The 24,509-nt window shown below is 44.6% G+C and overlaps 1 protein-coding gene across 1 annotated transcript; it reads right to left on the reverse strand.

Moving 5' to 3' along the window:
• Positions 1–676: 676 nt before the first annotated feature.
• On the reverse strand, positions 677–22,512 carry LOC119178700 (SRA stem-loop-interacting RNA-binding protein, mitochondrial). The gene is made up of 4 exons (XM_037429931.2): positions 22,316–22,512; positions 9,474–9,532; positions 5,835–5,942; positions 677–778 (listed from the first exon to the last, which is right to left on the reverse strand). The coding sequence occupies exons 1-4, from the start codon at positions 22,374–22,376 to the stop codon at positions 749–751; spliced, it is 258 nt and encodes an 85-aa protein (XP_037285828.1). The 5' UTR covers positions 22,377–22,512; the 3' UTR covers positions 677–748.
• Between the last annotated feature and the right edge of the window lie 1,997 nt (positions 22,513–24,509).

Genomic DNA, 24,509 nt, shown 5'->3' on the forward strand with positions numbered 1-24,509 from the left:
CTTGCACGTGTCACATTCCTAAAGGCATCAGTGCTGTACTGGTTAAGGGTGTAGTCTTTCGGCACTACAACGCAATGTCACATGCATTTCTGCGTGACATCTTTGGATGATGTTACATCATCCAAAACATGTCATGTTAGCTAAGAAAATTCTTTTGAATTCTCAAAAGCTATGATTTCCCTTCTTTGGCGTTCTGCACATATCGTAATGCCATCAATTATGCATGCGACCATTGTAACTAGGGTGAATGTTGTCACTTGCTTGGTTGACGAGGTAACAGAACAGCAATGCAAGATGTGGTCATAAATATAGAAAAAGGAGGGATTCACACAATTTCTGGGATCGATGCTCGCTTGACACTTCCACGTGGCCAGTGTCAAGCAAGACAGCAATCAGAAGCACAAGTGAAAGGAGCTTTTCTTCCGGCTTGTCAACACTGTGCTGTAGGTGTGGTGGAAGCATCTCCAGGAAAGGTGTCACAAAGGCTGCATAACCACTCGTCAAACATCTGTAGATAGCATTCAAGTATTCCAGTGACTGTGGGTCCAATGTAGACTGGTGCACTGATGCACAGATGATGATGATGCTGTCAAGTCTTAAAGCTTAGAGTCGTTAAGTTGTTCATGAGGCATCTGGCCCTCACAACAAATAGCTGAATAGCAAGTATCCCATATGGTTGTGTAGCGATTAGAGACAATGTGTTTATTTCAGTTTGTGTATCTACATGAAAGGTTCTCTGATGCAGCGCCTATGAGTTTGTTGCAGGATGGACAGATAGCTGAAAAGAGCAAAACAAATTCTAAAATGAGCAGGAAGTACAGTCAAGTTTAAACACAAGAGTCTTGGACAAAATAAAATAGATAGCTGCATTGTGTGCTTTCAAGTAGCCAGAATACCTTCTTTTAAACCTGCTAAGCTCACAGAAATTACTAGTTTTTATTTTAAAAAAGATCGCTTGAGGCAGAAAGCTCAGGCTGCGCACCATCCGAGAGAAAGGGGCTTGGCTTCTCCCCAGTTGGTCTTGAAAACATGCTCTTCTTGGCTCAACTAAAGCACACAAAAATGTGTAGGACACTGGATACTGTTAGAAAGGCCTTATTATTAAAAAAAAGCAAACAACCAAACATGTCTTTTTTTTCTACACCAGGGTCCCTTTAAGTTGGTTTTCTTTTGTTTACTATGCAGTCATGATGGAGGAGCTGTACAAGCAGATAATATACATATAAGCCACAAACAACATAACGAAAAACATGATGCTCTAGGAATACTGCAAAGTAAATCTTAATGCCTTTTGAATTCAGGAGCATTTTTATGCCAACTGAACAAAGCAATAGTGGTGTCCATTTGTCCTTCTACCAAAGGAAGATGAAACGCTGCAATAAAGATGACCAAATAAAATACATGTCCTTGGTAAAGGTGGGGTTCAAACCTAATACCACGTGCTGACAAGTGCTTTGCCCTTTGAGCTGAACACCCACACCTGTAGAATTTGAGTGCACCTAGACCATGAAAATGAGGTGTACCAATGGTACCAAACAAACACGATAGAAGAGCAGTGTCTATGACATCTTCATTGACATACTTCATGTCGGTGGAGGGTTGCACACGTCAGGCAAATTCTGACAATAAAAGTTCAATGCAGAGCACACATTTTGGTGGTTGTGAGATGCACCTTTGAATGGACACTTGGTGACGCTGACAAACTTTGGAAGCACTGTGAAAGATTTCGTGTCGTCGTCACCTGACAACAACATTCCAGGAAAGGCTGCAACCACAGAATTTACCACAATAGAGCTTTATTTAATACACTTACACATCACTTCAACTTCAGCAACTTCCAAAGGACGCTCTCGATTAACTTTTTTTATGGCTAGTAGGTGTATTCCAAAACACTTATCAGCACAAGCGCTTTTGTCTACAACACCCCCGCCATTGTGTATACTTAAAGAGCCCCTAAACCGCTTTTCGAGCATGGTCATAAAATGCTGCCGATTCGTAGTAGAGGCTCCCGAGAACACTCAAGCCAAACGTTACAGCGCAGCAAGCAGCCTAAAATTCACAATAAATTCACAAAGTCAGCTAAAAATTGCTTTCTTTTCTCTCAACAAATCACAGAATAAGCCTAAATATCACTCGTAGTAAGCCCATCTATCAACCATTGGTTGATTTAAACATAGTGCGCTCGGTCGTAACAGAGATTGCCATGGGAGGCCGTGACTTGTCCAGGCGTGCGAGTGTGATCAGACTGAAAAACCTGTGTATTCGAAGAAAAAAAAAATGAAAAAGTGCTCAAGGTCACGAAGCGCGCATGACATTTTTTGTTTGCTCCTCCCATCCCTTTCTGCTCAGCTTTCATCGGGACGAGAGAAGAGAGAATGCGATTGCAGCGTGCGACAAATCTTTGTAACTCTGCCCGTACTGGACGGATTCTTAAAATTTTTGCGGCGTTGAATTTGTGAGACAATATGATTTTCCAGTGAATTAATTCCATGGTTACTCAAAAAAGTGTTCCGGGGCCCCTTTAAACTGTCAGGTTTAATATATGCTTCTCCTGGAACACCTTTATAACTAATCATGAAGTTACTTTAGTCGTCTCATCTTCTGCTTCACGAATCTCTTGCCACAAGATATTTTGATTAGTCAATTATGAGTGGAGTTATTGGACCAAATACCACTTGTTCTTCTTCCAGAACCTCGAGTGTGCTAAAAATGGCACACGGGGGAGGGCAGGATGTGCTACCCAAAAGTTATGTTGCTACCCAACATGTCCTTGAGCATTTTCTCTCTTTACCTTTATTTCACCGCATGGGCCAGTGCTTCTGATTCAGACGCAACAGCTCTGCAATGGGGCACCTCTAGAAATGTCTGCCAGCAATACAACTTGCTTCGTGTATTTACTAAGCGGAGAGCACGCAATGTGTGTTTTTTTTTATCATGTTGTCTGCCATATGCACCAAACACTTTTTGACCATATTCAAAACACAGTTCTGATCTGCAGTCAGGTACACTGTGAATATGCCTGCCAAATGTTTTCTGAGCACAGCACAAAATTGGCAGTTTCCGGACAACAATAGCTCAAAATTGCTTGCTTTCCTTGTGGTAAACTACATAGTTGAACTGCACGGTCGTTGTAAGGACGCATGGAGCCATATACATGTTTCTCTCTTCTGAAATGCCAAAAAGAATGTAACTTAGCAGTACTTTCGGTCTAAATTAATGCCCCCCCCCCCCCTTGTTTTTTTTCTAACTTCAATTAGGCAACATGTAGCGCACTACAGCTTTGCTATGTTGAACACTACATGCCTTAGTTGGCCACTTGTTTTGAACTGGGCCTACTATGACAGTTCTTGCTTATGCACATTTTTATTTCCAAAACCTCTGGCATGCGCCAGCTAATAGCAGCCAGACTTTCATACAATAGCACTTCTTGTGCTCTAGTTACCGTGGTAGCCACGAGCTGGTGGTGGTGTACTTGTCGTTGTAACTGAAGTGAATAAAGACATTCAAATCAACTAAATATAGAGAAAATACTCCAGGTTGTGACACACACTGACATAGCTTCTCACCCTTCCGTCATCCCCATCCATACCTCGTCTAGCACACTCATTGAGACGAAACAAGAGAAAGGCGCCTGAAGCATGCGACAAATCCCTGTGATTGCACTCATACTTGACAGATTTGAAAAAATATTGCGGCAAGTGTTTCACGACACAATGAACTCTGGTAGTGAGGAAAAGCATTACAGAGCAGAGACCCCCGTTTTTACCCCCCACATGTATTCAAAACAGAGCGCCTAAGTTGCTAGTTTCTCTGCTCCCCCACCCCCAACGAATAAACTAAATTATTATGGGTGCCTCTCTTGCAAAAGCAAAAAAAAGTAAAAACTAGACACCTAGTGCCACCTCTGCTGCAGGGCCCTTGAGAAATGCTGGATGGACATTTTGTGTGTTTAAATTAAGCAGTATTTACATAGAGGTCAAATCCTCAGGGATAATCTAGGGACTTTAGTTTCACCAGCTGCAAAATGAATGCCTGCTGCCGCTACACAATTGGTACTATGTGGCCAAGCACCTGCCCGGAATTCCGCTATGTCCCCCACCATGGGGGGAGTGGGGATAGTCTCACCTGTCAGGGAAAATGTCCCCGTCTTCCCCTGAGGTAGCACATGAGGGTCAAGCTAACTCGCTAATCCATGACATTGTTACTGCATGATCTACAATCCCAGTTTCTCCCCCTGCCCCCCAAGGATTTCTCTGCCATGAAACATCCCTTAAACTGTTCTGATCATTAGAAAGAGGTGAAGTTTACAACAAGGAAACATTTTTACAATGATCCGAGGGCAGGGCTTTACTGTACATCACCGGTGTCATGTGATGCCAACTCAACATCACCCGCACTTGAAGAGGATAAGGTTTCACCGTCTTTATGTTTGCTTTACTCTTCAGTACGAAAAACTTGTAATACAGGTGATGATTCGAATCCAAAATGATCTTCTTTTCTTAATTTTTTAAATTATTATTATTATTATTTTTACACTGTACTGAGCTTGGACTTTACTACATGTCCACCACTTATGCCAAAGGGAAAGTCAAGGTCACTTGCAGTCAAAGAGCTCGAACTGTGAGATTCAATGCATTTTTGTTTTCTTCTCAGCACCACTCGAAAAGAGCACAGGTACAGTCGCAACAACAACAAAAAAGATTACCCCAAGTGACTGGTGGCCAGAGCTGCAAGATTGTGACATCCAGTACTGTTGTTCAAGAGCATGCCAATATCGATATTGCCAAGCACATTTCATTTACTAAAACGGGCGACCGGTGGACTGGAATAGAGCAGCCCTTTTGCTGTTGGTCTATTCGAAAAGCCTATACCTTTAGGAAACACTTGCTTATTGCTTATCGGCAGATGTTTAATAATGATAATAATATTGTTATTAATAACATAATTGTAGGAGTTTAGCGTCTCAAAACTACCATATGATTATGAGTGACGCCGTAGTGGAGGGCTCCGGAAATTTTGACTACCAGGGGTTGCTTAATGTGCACCCAAATCCGAGCACACGGGCCTCAAGCATTTTCGCCTCCATCAAAAATGCAGCTGACACGGCCGGGATTCGATCCCACAACCTGCGGGTCAGCAGCCGAGTGCCTCAGCTACTAGACCACCATGGCGGGTTATCGGAAGATGTGGTAAAGCATGTCACTTTTTTTTTCTTTGCCGGAGTTACGAGCAAGTGTATCTTTATCGCAGTTGCCCCGAAAAAGCTGTTTGTTGGAGTAATTACCGCTGGCCACCACTGCCTTGGAAAATGGAATGCGGGCACTCTCAATATCAGTGTGCTGGGGAGAAGCAGTGCTCATTGTTGCAATCTTGTCGCTCCAGCAACCAGTCACTTGTGCCAATCTTTTCACATGAGACTGTACCACAAATTTTGCCAGTTTGAACCATACTGTTAGCAAAAGAAGTCTTAGCTTCAGACATTACCAACCACTATAGCTTGTTGAGATAATCTGATATCATTTATATGCAAGCACAAGATGAATGGAGACTGCCTGAATCATCAAAGGAGCTACAATCGTCATCATGTCTGCGTAACAAGCAAAAAAAGTGCAACAGCCTTTTGACAGTATCCACTTAATAAGATCAGCTTATTGTTTGTCAGGCTAAGAGCCACTGGCACAGATTCAGGTGTCCGTGCCACTTGTATCCCAACCCTGTGCAAATTGCAAAGTAAGATTTCTTTATTCTTGCTGTCTGCATAAGTAAAAGCAGAAAAAAAAGGCAGTCTAAAAACAACTTTTCCTCCCCTCCCCTTGAAATAGAGAAAATCTTACTGTAAAGTTTTCAAGAACGTGCTGTTGTTGCTTTGTGGCGCTAATGAAGCCATCACGATTGCCAAATGTAACAAATCCAAAGCCCTTCGACATCCCGGTCTTCTTGTCCTATGAGAGATGACAGATGGAGAGCTTTAGCGAGGTTTTCAAGGTCCACACCACCGAGCAATGTGTTCTGACAAATTGCATTTGGCAAGAACACTAGTTTGTGTGCACGAATAACTCGAGCCAATACTAGTCAAAGATCACTTTCTTTAACATTGCTACACAATTGATAAACCGGATTGCAATGATGCACAATCCAGTGTTTTTTGTCATTTAGGGGCTCAGCTATAGTGAACTAGAAAAGATGTAGAGGCACAAATAGCTTCGCATAGAAGGCCAATCTTGGCATGAATGCCACAAGATGGTGCTGCTGAACTTTTCATATGGCTATGGCACGCCAGCCTACGGTTGCCACGGATTTTCATATCGCAATGATTGCAGATTTAGATATTATCGGTGCTGCTACCTACACACACTAACCTTACACATGCAATTATGAATTCAGTGAGAAATCTGACTGAAGTCCTCAATGTCGATAGCTCCTTTGCAGCACAGCTGGCATGTGCATCTTGCAAAATATTGCTGCATCAGACACAAAAGATTTTTTCAGAAGCAGCACCCCTTAAATACTGTACACATTTTCAGTAATTCTATTCCTAACGCTGTGAAACACACTGCATTATCGAGACACATCTCAGGTTCTTCGTTCATTTCAGAGAAATGTCGTAAACACCATGGTCTCGAGACTGCAATTCAATGCTACACTAATCCTGGGAAAGGGGTTTCATGGTTCAGAGGCAGTCGAGAGAAAATGAGTCGCTGTCTGTTGCAGGCGAATTTTCATCTACTGGTGCTCCACCATCATCCCTCGTAGCTGCAGGATCGGCACCTACTTTGTTGGCACGCTTTCTTCCGCTACGATTCAGTTGACAACAGAGCTTTCCCCTTCCCTTCTGGGCTTTGTCACGGCGTTGCAGCGGAGAGATACGATGGGCGGCCTGGAAGCACTGTTGGCACGCCGTCAGGAGCTAGCGACGGCTTCTCTCTCGAAATCCGCACTTCGCTGCCGTTTATGATGTGCACATAGTCATGCAAAAGGAACTGTGCTTCAAAGTCGTACTTGCAGAGAGCTGAATAAATGTTGAAAGCTTCATCTTTCCTGCAATAGTTTCACCACCACTTCTTGCGGAGGTCGTCATCCTTCGGTGCGGAGAACAGCTATGCTTTTGGCCCATTCGAGTAGCCCGCGCAGCAGCCTGGAGTGAAGCAGTGCGAGTGTGTCCGCCTCTTCGCCATGCCGTACGCTGCACGCGGCGAACACGCTCCGGGTTCACGATCAACATGAGAAGGCACTAAAGCGCAGCGGGTGCTCCCAACACTTATGGCACGCAAGCCCAGCCAATATCACTAGCACGTTGGGCCAGAGAACACGTTAGGCCCAGCCATTCGCACCATACTACCGCCATACACAATATGAAACGGAGCAGCAGCGCCCCCAACTACCCCAGTGATCGTCCAGGACATAAAGGGACGTCGGGCAACCTGGCAAGCCCCTCCGATCATGCCACTACGCCTCTTCTAGTTCATTATAGCTCTGCCGACGACCTTGTGCAATTTGCCTTGATGGCTGATACAGCCATGAGAAATGTGAAGTTAGTGCAGACATCCTCAATGTTTTAGCACGTGAATGGGGGCGAGAGCAAGGTTGGCATGATGCCCAGATAAAAGCTATATAATATGCAATGCGAGCAAATAATCATATTCTCTGCATGTAACTCTCTGCAGTATTTTTCAACCAATGCTGTCGACTACATAGTACCTGTTGACCTCATAGTAACTACTGTTGTCGGCATCCAATATTCTCACATTTGCTGCCGCAAAACACCTCAACACCATGATCTGTAATGGCTAACGAGTGGCAACAGCGCATTTTCATGTTAATGACAAGCTGTGGGACATGGAGCTTCATGAAAAATCTAGAGAAAAATCTGGCACCACTATTCAGCGCTTAAACCGCAATGGGAATGATATAGTACAGGCTTCAGATTTGCTTTGAATGGATGGGCGTCATCCTTGCAACTAGCAACTGTTTACTGAAAGTGTTATGAAGCATTTCCAATTGAAATTTGCCCCTGTGCAAAACTTGTAAAAGCACGACTGTGAAATTAAGTGAAGCCTGGACAAGTTAGATCACCGGGCCATGCACAGCTCTGTGTTCAATATGTGGTGTTACCAAGTGATGAATTAATTTTTTACAGTAATGAAAACAAACTCGTGTATGTTTTATTTTGAATACACCCTCTCTACATGTACAGGACTGTTCAGGGTTGTGGGCCACTGGCTACTCATTACTAAGATTTTCGTACAGAGCTTCCTTCAATAACTGACATGAAGAGAGATGGGATGTTTCATCATTGCAGTTCTTCCAACAGTTTCTGCACACATGAACTGACTAAAGTGACTGGACTTGAAAAAAAAAAAAAAAACATTCATTTTAGATTTTGATAGCAGCTATACATTCACTAGAAAAAACTGACTGCCGCCCATTCATTGTTCACCAGGCCTGCTCAAGATGCAATAAAATGTTACCTCACAGATAGAAAGTACGTTTTCACAGATAGAAAGACATACGTTTTCAACATCCTTGCTTAGTCATAAAAAAAAAAGGCTTAGTATGCCATATGTTATTGCTTCCTAGAACTTTATCATTACAAACTTCACTTAAATCGGTAACTAAAAAGCTAGCATTTTTCACAATCAACAATGAACATCACCAACGGCAAGGTATTTCCACCTTGATGTACAGTGCGTGTGCAAAGATAGCAGGTGCCCAGTATTTTTATTAAAAATCCACATTGTCTCAGAAAAGATACCCTGTGTATTAACCTCGCTATGAAGTGCAAATATCGGACCAGCATGTAAACCAGCAAGCTTTACTTTCTGAAAAGTCTATACTGATCTCCTTTTGGCTTAGTGAAAATCGGTGACTGACTGTACTCAACTTTGTCCAACTTGTGAATTTTGGGCGACCGATTTTTCAAAACCTCAAAGGTATCGGTGGCTTTTCAAGAGCTAAATTGATAGTCTCAGCTACAACCACGAGGTAAGCAGTGAAAGAACAACCACTTATCCGATACGGCTTGTGCTAACAAAAAATTGTACTTAGAATAAATAACCTAATGGGCAAACAGTCAAACTGGCCACTCAAAGCGAGAAAAATAAACCTACATGTAAGACAACCAATCACGGTAAACCCTGGGGCTGGTTGAAAAATCTATAGCAATATCAGCAGCAGAGAACATGCAGACTTTGTGCAACCTCAGGAAAAGCAAGGACCTTCGACGAACTCTGATGCTCCATGAATGCTACTCATGCCATATCAGTGTTAGTCATGTGTGTCCACATCCTTTGCTGTTTACGAGGCTTTGTTATTAACATTTTGTTTACAATACCCATGACACTTCCACCTAACACAATCTTCAGAAAACAAATCGCAATGTGAATGAGAACCCTAAAAGAACCAACACATGGGCCGAGAAATGCCGTGTATGTCACTATGCAACAGCTAGCAAAGAAGATGGTGCTTGTACTTACAAAAATGACATTAGAAGACGCCACGTAGCCAAACTGTGAGAAGTGTTCACGTAGTTCCTCTGCAAACACACGAAACATGGAGGAAGAGGTAGCGTAAATCCTTTTATGCCAAAAAAAGCACTCACAGCTGAAGAAAACGATTCAACGAACGAGTATTTATATGAATGTTTTGGTGCGGCATAAAAAACAGTAACTAATACATCGTTACAACCCTCTTTGATAACCACTGCATGATGAATACCCTTCTCAACGATTTCCGATTTAACCCCATCTTGTGTGAACAGTTTCCATGTAATCCCTGCGAACTAGTAAATTTCATCATTCCAGCTGACCTGCAGCCCTTCCCTTGGTGACCATCTCATTGCTCTGGCCACTGGTTTTATGAGGGACTAATCACTATGATCAAGCACTGGCAGGTGTTTCACGGCGTCTCGCTGCTAGAAGTCAGAACTATAAGTTCCACAGCATAAAAACTGAATGCTGTGTGCTTATGGCCGCTACGTATCCTGGTATTAAACGCACACTGCAGCTGCATGCTTGTCACCAAACTAATTTCGCAACGGTGATGATTTTGCTGTAAAGGCATGACAACAAAACTTGTAACTGGAACTGTGCTAATAATGGCACCTGCTGTACGATTTTTCTCATCTTTGTGGTATATGCACATACTAGCTATGCACTTTCCCGTCACTATATCTGAAGCGAAGTTTTTTTAAATGAAGGCAGTGCAGTTCTAGTTTTATCATTAAGGTGTCTGTCGCTCTCAAGAAGTAGTAGTACTGCCTTGGGCATAGCCTTACTGCTTGGAGGACCTAAAAATTGCATCCTGTGTACATTTTCTCGTCTTCGTAGTTTGCATCAAACAATTAGTGATTATCTATTTGATGTACTGGTACTTGCTTCTTGATTGATTGATTTCAATTCTTTCGTGAACGATTTACGCTTTCATAAATTCATTTGCAGTTTATTTTCAGTGTGTAGCGGGAAAAACAGTATTTTATGCATCTGAGAGACTGCGACATATCTGCACAGATAAGTAAATTATACATGCATATTATACTATACATGCATATTATAAAATGAACATGCATGCACTTGACACAAAAAGAAGTTCAGTCACCAGCGTTGCAGCCAGTAGACTGGCCTTGTCCACTCAGGTAAAGGCTGGTCCACCGGCCACATTGGCAATTGTATTTTTTTTAATCATGTGTGCGTTCATCAAATAATACTTTGGGTTTAGCATATACTGCTTTTTGCTGCACTTTCTTTCTTGCCATAAATTGACTTACAGGATCATATAACGTAAGAAAGTAGCGATGGTTGGTAGAAGCTGAGGAGGAAGAAGTCAGAATAGTATAAACATGGTGCATGAGCCAGACCACGCCGAAAATTCAAAACTCAAAGGGAAAGTCTACTAGAAAAACCCCTACGAAAGTTGGGCTAAACTTGACACTTCCGGTGATTGTTTCATTTAACGCAGTCGCATTTGGATTCAGCCACAGGAGCGTTTTTACCACTGTTACAAATTTCTTACGAGAATCTAAAAGAATGGAATGCTAAAAATAAGTAACTTCAGTTGTTTTATGTATATTTTTTGTATGTTTATTATGTTTTCTTTTTTCAAGTTTTTTTTTGTTTAGAAGTTTAACACCTTTTCATTATTACCTATATTACCTAATTAATGCAACCCTCTCTTTCAAGAAGTGAATGAATTTAAAAAACAAGGCACCGTACCATTCATGGCCTATCCCCCTAGGTTGGTTGCGCCAAGGTGTTGAGGAACCAACCAACCAACCAAGTCTCCCATTCATAATAGCATCACACAAGTCGTTGGGATGAAGACCTGCCAGCCCCTTCATCAGTCGCTCATCATCAACACAGTTCCGCACAAGACGCCCTGCCCATACATTGACTATCGAATCATTTTCTAGCAGTACACAGTGACGAGCATCATGACGGAACCATCAGCTGACCTTGACATCCCCAAGTACACTGGAGCAGCGGACGACGGACCCGTACAGAACTGGTTCAACCTATTCGAGCTCCACGCCACCGCTGCATCCTGGTCGGAACAGGAGATGGTCACAAACTTCACCAACTACATCACTGGTGAGGCATTCAAATTTTACTTCAGCTACATAATTGAAAACGATGAATTGTGGCGAAAAAATCAAAGAAGAAATGATCATTCGATTTAAAGATTACGATAAATATTAGCTTATACCCCGTGATCTGAAGGCAATCGATCTCAGCTGTCACAACCACCAGCAGTCTTTAAGCACTAAAGCCTCGCCACGGTGGTCTAGTGGCTAAGATACTCCACTGCTAACCCGCAGGTCGCGGGATCGAATCCCGGCTGTGGCGGCTGCATTTCCGATGGAGGCGGAAATGTTGTAGGCCCGTGTGCTCAGATTTGGGTGCACGTTAAAGAACCCCAGGCGGTCGAAATTTCCGGAGCCCACCACTACGGCGTCTCTCCTAATCATATGGTGGTTTTGAGACATTAAACCCCACATATCAAATCTTCAAGCCCTAAAACACCCAAGTTGAGTCGGCCATTCCCATTCCGACAAGACCAATTCAAACACCCGCTCAGTGAAAGACATCAAGATCTGCTTCCACGAGGAGTTGACCTTCCACCGTGTTTTGCTACGGCACGAAAATTGACCTTTACATCGTTACTGCATCATAGGACTCGTGTTACGGAATCATCCAGTGCTCTGTACTCCCCATGTCGTACAATTGGCCCATTACCTGGTTTTCCGTCACTTGGCTCTTCAGTTACTCACAACGCCCGCCCTACGCCTCACACGCTTGCTACGGTTGGTATAGAGCTTAGGAACTCCGAAGATACTCAGCCAAGCCCAAGGTCTACGGTCCATATTCATGCATCAGAACTGCTGAGCTCCAAAGTTGAGCAGACAGAGAGACATTTCTGAGTAAAATCTGATCAAACCAAGCCTTTCGTGGTGTTGCCGTCGAGTTTCCAGCCACTTGAGAGTCTAACCAACACAGAAGGCTCGAAGGGATCAACTCTCAAGCACTGCCCTGTGCCAAAAGCGACCATTAAAAACGGCGTTGAAAGAGCTTCACCAGATCTTTCTGTAAATTCTGGCACACTACTTTCATTGCCTAACACGCATCGCGACACCCTAACAAGTACCAATTATTTGCTGGTCACGTCAACCTGCAAAGAAAAGCGGGCTCATGTTTCTAAAGGAAGTCCACCTCGTCAGATACTGCAACATCAGCAATGCCAACAAAAGCAACAAGGATAACCTCAAGAGCTAAAACAGCCACACCAACAAAGACAAAGAATAGCTAAAGCTACATCGCAAGCATACTTGCCGCTTAAAGAATGTCGTGAACAACGACCACTGAAAAAAGATCAGTTCCGCATCTGAGCCATTTTCGCAGAAAGAAAAGTGAAGGAACTTTACTGCACCAGTGTTCAATTCAAGATTGCGCCTTCGATCTGAACATCTACGCCGTCGCCATAGAAAACTCCCTAGAAGCCACAAAACAACCACTTATACTCTGCAGGAACACAAGCAGCGCCCAATCAGCCCCGATCAATGGCATGCAAACTGCATGCACGGCGTTTGTATCACTCACAACGAAAAATGCGACGGCCACAAAACTGTTGATCCTGCAAGGCGTTCCAACCTCGTTCATTCCTTGCAAGAATACCGGCTGCATTTCCGTCTGTTTCCAAGCTCAAAGAATGCTTATGTTGTCCAGAGCGTAACAGCCAGCCTCGCCCACCAGAACTGTACTTGATAACACCGGATTACTGCCCTCTCCTGTGAAGTCTTTGTACGACCTTACGGAACTTCAATGTGATGTAAAACGACAGCCCATTTGGACATTTTTTTTTGTAAGTTCTAAGACTGCTTGTTCATCATGCATTGTAATATGCAATGCGCACATTCTTTCGGGGGGAGGGGGAATCCTGTAACGTAAGAAGGTAGCGATGGTTGACAGAAGCTGAGGAGGAAGAAGTCAGAATAGAATAAACATGGCGTATGAGCCAGGCCACGTCTCTTATTCATAATATAGCGTCGCAATCATTACATATAAAGGAAAGACCACACAGAAGGTGATGTTAGCACGATAGCATTAAAGAGCTCGTTTAACAGATATTACAACATCGGCGTTGGTGTCGTTGGTTGTGAGCAGAAAATTATCTTTGCGTGATAGAAAAATCGTGAAAGGTACAAATAAAATAATAAAATTTCTGGGTCTGAGTGGGGATTCAAGTGGTTGTTCTACCAAACAGCCATGCCTCTGCTTGTGAATACAGTGAAAATAACTTTCTCTGTTTTGAAATGCAGGGAAAGTAACTCTCATGCTTTAGAAACACATGCGTCCTATATACATGCTTCACGATACAACATGAAATATTGCGTGGTACAAGCGTACATTGCCATTGGGCATCACAATATGGGATTATCATGATGACTTCATAGCCAGTGCCCCACTACAAAAAGCACACACGCTACTGCACCCTAAAGGCGACGTAATAGGTGCATAGCAAGCTAGAAAATATTTCATACAGGTGACGTCAAGTTACCTCGCGCTCATTATGGACCTAATGAAGTTGTTTCACTCACTCACACTAAATGTTAGGAGTACACACTAGGCAAAGAATATCGCTATTGCATTCAACTCCTGAAGGCGAAGCTTAAGGGTCTCCAAATTTTTCAACAGATAACACAAAAATATAAAGTCTTTATCAAAGCCATCATTATAATTCAGATTACAGACATATTCCTTGTGAAGTAGAATGAGCTTTCTAGTTTTACCAGCTTTTATTCTAATGAATTACCACCTTAGATGCATTCAATTTTGCACCTGCACTATTTGTTAAAGGGGTACTGACACAAAAACTTTGGTCTCACCTTTTTCTGCTGCAATGTGTTGCTGTAGGCCTGTTAGTCATAACACGACACATAGTTTGCTACAGCACTCGACAGATAATCAATTGCACACCCCTCATTGTCGACCAGTTTCAGTTTGAGAGAGCTCCAAAAACGAGAAGTCGCCAGGTACCGCTATCGCCACCTAGCATGTGCAGCTCTTGACCACGTCAGCACACAGGACTGTGACACACTTTTACACGGTCTGCGACAAGCATTAATTTCGAATAGGAAGAAACTAGACTGCAGTGTCTCCAAACACGAAACTTTCAAAGCGTGCACCACGGCCATGCACTCGTGACCAGCTGCCTAGAAGTATAGACTGCGGAGTAAAACATGGCAAAAGAAAAATGGAGGCTATGATGTCGTCATAACTTGTTTCACTGACTACAGCGTGGTGACGTGTAAGAAGTAGAGGGTCTCCAAAGGGTCCCCTTCGAGGATGTCAACGGCCCGACGGAGTCAGGTGCTCACGCAAAGTTCAAAATTAATTTAAAATACCTTCATGCTATATTCCCTGTAGATATATTACAGATGATATCCGAATGTTCGTGGGAATCGATCCCTCAGGCTATCTCAGTCGCGAAATTTTGTGCCAGTACCCCTTTAACAAAAAGTATGTTGAAAGGTGCTTCAACCATTGTGAATACAGTGCAATACTAGTCGTGCAGGTGAACAGGCAGTGAAAAAGGGGCACCATCACAATGACTTTCCTATTTATGCGTAGGTTTATTATACAGCAACTTAGTGGCTGTCACTAATCACAATGTCAGCTCAACTATGAAATACCGATTATCAGGCTACGTAACCTGACCTCAGAATAGAGGAAGATAAAAAAAAAAGAAGAGCTTGTTTCATAGCTTCAGTAATAGCACCTGAAATATCCACTTGAGTGGCAATGTGTACAATTTTACACATCAACTGCAGAGGCTTGTCACACACTACGTGTTACTTCAGCTGCCTTGAAACACAATCTGTACATTTGTGCACACTTTCCGAGTGCGCATCTAGCACTCATCTAGCTTCAGTGTTCTGCATATTGTCACGGGGTCGTGACGTGACCCAAGAGAGCAGACTGCATATAGAAGATGAAACTGTTTTTTGGGGCCAAACTTGTGACCACATAAAAGGAAAGTCGGATTACAAGATACCGACACTGAAAGCGGCGAACAGGGCACCAGCCATCGATCAACTGACAAACGGTGATGCGTGTCGGCATTTATGCATGTGTCGTCGAATGTTCCAGCATAATTGCTAGCGGTCACGTATGGTCCAGAACAATCTCTAATCTTCGCGCTGTGCGCGTAATCACATCAGACCATTCTACAATTATTTCGATGGTTCTTTAATCAATCAGCGTAGTTGCTCAAGGAAGTGCTTATACATGTAATGGGGCGATAACAACACTTGAGAAAGGAGCGTGGCAGTATTGCTGCATAGAATGACTTCGCTAAAGACACTGCAACGTTGAACGAGCTGTTTGATATGCCCAGTTTCAAGAGCCATGCCAAAGTTACAATTTTTCTTTGCTCGGAAGGTACATAAACGTTTGTGCATTAATTTTCAGGCTGAGTCGATTCTCTAAATAATGAAGCACAGCTTGGCTGAGCTGAAAATAAACTTATATTTATTACACAGTAATTAGGATTAATTACTAAAAATGCACAGATCAAGATATTACCACCTCCTCTTTCTTGCATTATAATCATACCAAGGACCTTTCAATTAAGTTGTGTAAAGTTGACTCATTTTAAAATGGTCCATCATTATTTGCAGATGAATGATATACATATAAGCAAGAGCAGTGAACATGTTCTTGATTGCCTTTGTTCCACTACAGCAGTGAATCCGCATACAAATAAAGAATAAATAGTTGTGCGCTGAGCAAGTCACTCACAAACTATATATAGGCAGAAGAAAAAAAAGACAATGATTTATACTTCGGCAGCTTTGTGCACTGGAACGCAACTTGTGCTAAAAAATTTCTGTTTAATCCGTTCATTTCACCTCACGTTTACCAGCAACTACTGTTGTTAAAGCACAAGTTGTAAGTACTATGAAGTCTTGGTTTAGATTACCTTTTATTAGGTCCGAGGAACCGGCAGCCGACAGCTACGATGAATGAGCCAAGATGATGATGCTACGCGACAACGATGAGGATGCATGAGCCACACATGATAATGATGATAATGTACCGGTGAAGAGGATGCGTATACTAAATGCCCACATCAATTCCCCCCACGTGAAAGCGGCCAGCCTGGCCGCGGCAAGTCAAGGGGACAAAGAACGTCGCATGAAGGGCTTCATACGGGAGACATGGACGACCTCTGTAGTTCGATAACGGCGATCTGCTGGGGCTACAAGTGGCGTCACGCGATAATTCACTGGTGAAGTCTCTTCAAGAACTGTGTACGGCCCAATAAACCGAGGCTGAAATTTGTCGCACAAACCAGGTGCGCGAACAGGCGTCAACAGGAGCACTTCGTCTCCAGGTTGGAAGGATACATCACGATGCGATTCATCATAAACTAGCTTTCTGTCTTGCTGGCGGGCTTCAGTGTTTATACGAGCTCGTTGGCGGCACTGTGCGAGTCGTGAAACGTATTCCTCTGATGAGCATGGAGATGAATTCGCTTGGCAGGTAAAGAAGGAGACGTCCAGGAAAGAAGTAGGGGAGCGTCCATAAACTAGGTAAAATGGCGAGTAGCCGGTTGTTCGCTGAATGGCCGTATTGTAGGCGAAAGTGACGAATGGTAGAACAACGTCCCAGTTTTTGTGGTCTGGTTGAATATAGGCGGCGATCATGTCAGCAAGAGTGCGGTGGAATCGCTCAGTGAGGCCGTTAGTCTGGGGATGATAACTAGAGGCAGTCTTGTGAGTTGTGCCGGAGGCCTGAAGAAGTTCGTTCACTAGTTGTGAAAGAAAGGCCCTTCCACGGTCACTGAGCAACACACGTGGAGCACCATGACGCAGTATAATGGCTCGGAGGATGAAATCGGCAATCTCAGAAGCTGAACCTGTAGTAACGGATGCCGTCTCGGCGTAGCGCGTCAAATGGTCAATGGCTGTTACCATCCACCGGTTTCCAGCAGCACTGACTGGGAGGGGGCCATAAAGATTGACGCCTACAACTTCGAATGGTGTGGCTGGGCACGGAAGAGGCTGTAGCTTACCGGCGGGAGCAGATGTTGGTAGTTTTCTACATTGGCAGGTAGTGCAGGACCCGACGTACCGAGCTACACTAGTGGTAATGCCTGGCCAATAAAACCGACTTCGAAGGCGATCGTAGGTTTTATGGTAACCAAGGTGACCAGCAGTCGGATGGTCATGAAGTGCCCTGAGGACTTCGGACCAAAGCGATCGGGGTAGAACGGGAACCCAGCGCTGACCGTCAGGATGGTATATTTTGCGGTACAGCACCGAGTTGTCCAGCTTAAATTGCGAGAGTTGGCGACGGAGCCTTGCATTAGGTGGACGGGAACTGCCAGTGAGGTAGTCTATAATACGTCGACAGTATGGGTCAGCCAACTGTCGAGAAGGAAAATCGTGCGGGTCGTCCGAAGGCAGCTGGTCCATAGAGGCGAGAGAGGAAACCGCCGTAGACGTGGACTCCGAGGGCGTGTTGTGCAAATTGATGGCGGAAACCCCGAGTGGAGTCGCTGGTAGTGGGCAGCGAGAAAGAGCATCGGCGTCACTATGCTTCCTGCCACACTTGTACACGATCTCAAAATCATATTCTTGGAGGCGTAGAATCCAGCGTCCGAGGTGTCCCGACAAGTTCTTGAGTGTCGAAAGCCAACATAAAGCATGGTGGTCGGTCACAATGGTGAAATGGCGGCCATGCAGATATGGACGAAATTTCTGTACTGACCAAACGATGGCGAGGCACTCCTGCTCGGTGATCGTGTAGTTCCTCTCGGCTGCGGAGAGGACGCGGCTGGCGTATGCAACGACTCGCTCTCGCGAAGAGTTGTCGCGTTGCAGGAGCACGGCTCCTAAACCGCGGCCGCTAGTGTCTGTGTGCAGGAAGGTCGGTGCATCATCGTGAAAATGAGCAAGTACAGGGTCGGTCGTGAGGGCACTCTTCAACCTGTTGAAAGCCGATTCACATTCCTGAGACCACTGAAAGGGCATACCGGAAGCAAGTAGCTTATGAAGTGGTGCGGCTATGGAGGCAAAGTTTTGTATGAATCGCCGAAAGTAAGAATGTAAGAAAGTAAGTTTTATTAGGCCCGGTTCCTCGGGCCTAATAAAAGGTAATCTAAACCAAGACTTCATACGTGGTGGAGAGTGCTGTTAGATCCCCCGCCATCCTCTCGACCACTCTACCCCCTGGAGCTACGTTCAGGTCGCCGCTTGGGCCAGGTGTCCGGAAATATGTTGCACCAAGATGAGGCCGGTGCTGCAGCCGTTCCCACTCAACCACCGCATGCCGCGCCTTCTCACGTCATCAACAGCCTCCAGCGTGAGCCCCATCCCTTCGCTGGTATGCGCGGGGAAGATGTGGAAGAATGGCTGGACGATTTCGAACGTGTCGGCGCTGCTAACCGGTGGGATAACACCTACAAACTCGGTCACGTGTCATTCTACCTCACGGGTGTCGCGAAGACGTGGTTTCTCAACCACTTTATCGACATCCCCGACTGGTCAGCCTTCAAAGATCAGCTTCGCCATGTCTTTGGCACACCGGCTGTTCGTTCGGCTCTCGCAAAGAAAGCTCTCGCGACTCGGAAACAGCACATCGGGGAGTCGTACACATCCTACATCGAAGATGTTCTTTCACTTTGCCGCCGGGTTGACACACCAATGACAGAATCAGACAAGGTGCGCCAGCTTCTTAAGGGGATTGCACCCGTCGCATTCAATGCCCTAGCGATCCAGAATCCGGCTACCGTTGCTGACGTTGCGACAACCTGTCAGCGCCTCGAAGAACTTGAGTCTATGCGCCTACAATCAGACAGTGACGCGGCCCGTATTACGACTGATCCAAACCTGCGAGACACGATAAGGGCGATTATACGCGAAGAATTAGAATCAATTGGATTCACACTACCTTCAGTGTGTCCCGTTCAGTCCTCTTCAACGTCATTGCGGGATGTCATCAGGGAAGAGCTCACGTCCATGACCCACATGGCCAACCTGCAGCCCATTGTCTCTCGTACTCTACCATTTCCCGCACACCGCCGCCGCACCACCAGGCACCGTCAGCTCGACGTCCCCGCCACGAACGTACGCGTCGGTTGCTGCCGCACCTCCCACAAGCTTTCCCACGAGCTTTTCATCACCACCGCGTGAGCCGTCACCTGTCCCCCTGACTTCTCTCTCTCCTGGTGCAGTTAGCGCAAGCTACTACCCAGCACCTCCACCACGTATGAAGTCTTGGTTTAGATTACCTTTTATTGGGCCCGAGGAACTGGCAGCCGACAGCTACGATGAATGAGCCAAGATGATGATGCTACGCGACAACGATGAGGATGCATGAGCCACACATGATAATGATGATAATGTACCGGTGAAGAGGATGCGTATACTAAATGCCCACAGTACTCGTACAAAGGGAGACCAGAATATTTATGGAGAGAACATAAGAACAGCACAGCTATCATTTTGTTATATTCTGGGATTTCAAGTGATGAAATGCGAATATAACCATTGAGAGGTGCACTGTAGTGTGCGGACAGTGATTTTAGCAAACCAAGGTTGTATCATGTGCTGCACAGTAGATGTAATTTTTTTATTGTAACTCCGTTGGAATATATTGCATTGCAAATGAGTTCTGCAGAAACCAACATGGTGGCAGAAGGGTTAGAAAAGAGAAAATAGACAACCACGCATTTGTAGCATGAAGCCAGAAGAACATTCCTATGAATTCGTCAGACAGAAAAGCTAGTTAGTTCGTATCAAATTCGTTCTCCTGGTCTGAGGGCAGGGCAAATTTTTTGGCAGCAAAGATTTTCTTTCTGAGAAATCCATACTGATTTCCATGGTTGTCTATTTTCCCTTTCCTAATAAATTGTATTGCACTGCTTTGTGTCGCATTGCATTGGAAGCTGTATTGCAACCACTGGAATACGGCTGCTGTGGCCAGGAATCAAGTCATGCTTTGCAGTGCAATGCAATAGCGATTACAGCACATAGAAAAAAGAGAGACTGCAGGAAAGGCCTCCAAGACGGAGTCAAGGAGTCTTGATTAAATAAATGGCCATGCACCCAAGGAATTTTCCAAGTGGTGTTTTGGTCGCGCGACAAGAAAAGGGACAAGCCCACTGACGGCAGACAAATGCGAGGAAATGGAACCAGCTTCGTGGATGGCAAGACCGCCAACAACTTGCACAGTTCCTCAGGTGGCATGGCACTGAGCACATCCAGGTGAATGCACGTATTTTCGAAAGAGCAGGGAAATATATGCGTAGTTCTAGTAAGAGATATATTTGCAGTAACTGAAGTAGTCGAGGGGGGTAGGAGAACAAAAGTTAGTTTGTCTGCTGCGATTGTTGCCTACAGCGCATGAACGTGACAGAGTGAATAGTAATAATTTGGTAAGCATCAACATATTCCTCGGCTACAACAACCGTCCAACACTACTTCTGCCACACCAAAAGACTAGGCATATACAAACACCTGGGAATGTGAACCGCTGAGCGTTCGTGTACACGGTCTCCGGAACGAATGGAGAAAACAATGCATTGAGAAGAGCAGCAGTGGAGAGAGAAACAAACAGTGGAATGCGCTAGCTTCAGGGCCAACCAGTCACCCCTTGAAGAAGAGGCCGAACAGGTTTCAAGACATAGGGCCAGTTTAAAAATTTGAAAACCAAAAGATACACATGATTGGAGAGTCCCTTAATTCTTATAATCTTGCCCAGCCAGACACACTTGTGTCATATATGTTTACTTTTAAATGCTACTTCTGTATGTCTCTGCCAATTTCAACTGATACTGTTACTTCATGTGTCACAGAAGAAAAAAAAAGATACTTTCAAGAGTTTAGACTTTCACGGCACTTTCTATTTGGAATTTTATTGGACATGTTATGCATCTTCAGTTCGTGCTTTCAATTAGCTTTTTTGTTGTTTCAGTTAAACCTGTAACTGTAGCCTGCTATCTTTTATCTTTAAATTTTCACTAAAGCCTTGAGTGTGCTCTAGTGTACTAATGATTGTTGATACCAAAGCATCTCTAACTCCCATCTCATGTATTTTTGTTGGCTTTTTCCCCTTTGTAATAATAAAGTTGACTGCCCTATCTATTCATTGGCTAATGCAGCTAACAATTAAAACTTGGCTTCTTCTCGCGTAACACGGCCGAGAAATAAGTAGAAGAAAACAGGAGCTTTACAAGTTACTTTTAAAGGCACGTCCGTTATTTGTAACCACGTGAAGTAACCCTTCACATTCCTGTGAATGGCTTGTCTAAGCGGCTATCATAAACTGAAGGTTTCCAGCATGGTGCTACTACTTTCCTCCGGCTACGAACTTGTACGGCCGGGAGCAATTTGCACGGAGCTTCCTTTCACGCAGAGGGAAGGACAAGCACCTTCCAATCCCTGATCATCACGAACGTATGCCGAGGCCTTCGCAAAGAGACCTAACTGTAGTAGTGGAGATAGCGAAGGCTCTAACTACACTCCTGCACGAAAAGACGGTCGCCGCGTGAAAAGGACCCATTCAACAAGCCCGGTATGAAGCACAGTGCAAGCCATGCCAGTATCACTGCAAGGACGCCTTCGTGGTTTAGTCGTAGACGAGATCGGAATGACGCAGGTTCTTGAAATATGTACTGTCGATGCCAATGACGCCGCTGACTACCTATCAACAATGCCAACACGGCTTTGAAGACGAAGGCCGTTCAGCTGCACGTGCTCGCGGACAACGATACCAACCTGTGTCGGAGGTATTGCCGCAAGCAAATTGAGCGTACTTACTTCTGCCGATCGTCCACGGCAAATTGCCCACGAAGATTCGCAGAGCGCTTCGCGATGCCATGACCCGGCCGGCAAGTGGTGTGTGCGCTTCACACGTGCCTCAACTCGACAAACCACGGTGTAAGAATAGTTTACGCCGTGCGACAAACGAAACCCACTGCCGGTGGTAAAATGGATGGATTGATATGGCTGTGGCTGTACTACAGAACCATGACCTACTACACTCCTGACCTGCCCAGAGAGCACCTCTTCCAGCGCCCACGTTCTAGTTCATACCTTCTGCCGCTAGGGCCGTCACCTACGAGCGGCGTGGCGCTAGGCAGCACCTGTTCGCTGTCGTCTGCTTCAGCCATCGCTGTGGCAGTGCAAATCGTTCTTATTGTGCATGAATTGTGTATGAATGTGTAAAATATGGCAAATAAAGCGATATGATTCCTCGTCAGAGTTGGCTGCATTCGTGTGGACGTTTGAAGCAGAAATAGAACCGTAAAAAAAGCACACAAAGGGTCACAGTGGCAAGCAGACGGGAACTTTTCTACAAATGAAGGAAAATTTATTATGAAAATATTTCTTGAATGAAAACGTAGTCCAACGAGATAAAAAAACTATTGTTAGGCATTCATTGTTCACACTGAATCACGATGGTTCCAGACGATACGCATACACAAATTGCAGAAGATACGCAGAAACACAGTAGGTCGTGTGCAGAAACTTGCAGACGGCAGATAGCTGCAGTAGTCAGCTCTAATAGTGGCCGCGTGCAGTTTTTTTTTTTTAGATGAGCTGACACCTCAAATGTAAGTATGGTGTATTGCTGCGTGCCATATTGCAAATCGGAACAAGGCAAACAAAGTAAAGTAAGTTTTCACGAGTTTCCTGCCACAGACATACGGGAAGAATGGATCGAGGCAATTGGAAGAAAAGGTGAGTCTTGTGTTTTTGAGAGTCGTTTCAATTCAGAACGAGTTGCAAGCTAGCAAGAAGCACCAGGGTGCTTTAGTAAACTTTATTTCCGTGTGTTATGCTAATTCACTGAGCTAAAAAACATGAAAGCTTTTTTAAAGTACCGCGGCTAATATGACAAACTCCCGTAGCGAAATTTGACGCACAATTTTTGTTGTGTAGGTCACAGTAAGAGTTAAAGCTTCAATTCCTGTGTCTCTCCTTGATATGCGTCCGTGGGCGTATGTGCATTATTCTCTTCTATCAATTGACTACAAGTGTAACACCTGTCCAGGGCGAGTGTCCAAGGTAAGTGCTCAACAGGGGCACTGCGTTTCACCTGACGCGTCCTAAACAACCTAAAATCAGTTTGATATTCTATTACCAATGAGTACATTATTAGTCAAAAGCTTTATGAATACTAAATTGAAGTTTTTTTAGGCTGGAATGGCAAAAACAACCATGCAGCAAGACATTTCTACGCAAATATACAGCTTTAGAAGTCAATCAACCAGTATAGCCTAACTACTAAAATGTAACACATAGCACACGTTAGCCTTTTCAGCAAAAAACAATCACACGTATAGGCAGTTTGTCACAGAAGCAGACGCATGGTATCAGTCCGTCGCCCTCCTGCCGGCCGCACAGTAGCAGACGAACAGGTTATAGGTAGCGCCACCTACGGCGAGCGATTGAACGAGAGCGGGGACACGCGCTCCCATAGGAACCCCGTTATCTGAACAGGTCAGGAGTGTAGTAGGTCATGTACAGAACACCCACGTCCACTGGATGAAAGAGCGCACGGGCGCTTTCTCATCCAGCGGCCGTAAATCTTTCCCCCATATTCTAGAACGTCCCTTCACCCAATGCTTCACCTTCACTTGAGAAAGCCGATGGAAGCGCCGTCTTTAGGCACAGCAAATGACTGCATATCAGCAATAATTAGCCACAATTCTTGAATAGCGCAGCGTTATTTTTAGCCGAGCGGTGGCGCAGTGCTCAACCCTGTAAAGTGAAGGATGGAAGTCGAGTCGAGGAGCATTTGCGAATACCGGGGTAATTCTAGCCACCATAACCGGGGTTTAGGCTGTACCCGTTAGATCGGGCGGCGGCTAACGACACCTAGCCGTAATACTAGCGTACCAAAACCTAGATGTATGCTTTCCTTCCCTTGAAATAGGAAAATTGAGGACTGGTACTTTGCAGTAAAGGGTTTAATTTTCACTCATGCCTTAATTTTAGCCACCAATCA

The sequence above is a fragment of the Rhipicephalus microplus genome, chromosome 1 (genome assembly GCF_043290135.1).
Source record: "Rhipicephalus microplus isolate Deutch F79 chromosome 1, USDA_Rmic, whole genome shotgun sequence".
Classification (NCBI taxonomy): domain Eukaryota; kingdom Metazoa; phylum Arthropoda; class Arachnida; order Ixodida; family Ixodidae; genus Rhipicephalus; species Rhipicephalus microplus.

Bases quoted from the DNA above. Each gene is read 5' to 3' on its own strand.
- LOC119178700 (XM_037429931.2), bottom strand. From the start codon at position 22,376: ATGGCATCGCGAAGCGCTCTGCGAATCTTCGTGGGCAATTTGCCGTGG. The intron at 9,533-22,315 runs GTAAGTACGCTC...GTGTGTTTGCAG, and splicing joins GCCGTGGACGATCGGCAGAA to AGGAACTACGTGAACACTTC. The intron at 5,943-9,473 runs GTAAGTACAAGC...CATCTCTCATAG, and splicing joins CGTCTTCTAATGTCATTTTT to GACAAGAAGACCGGGATGTC.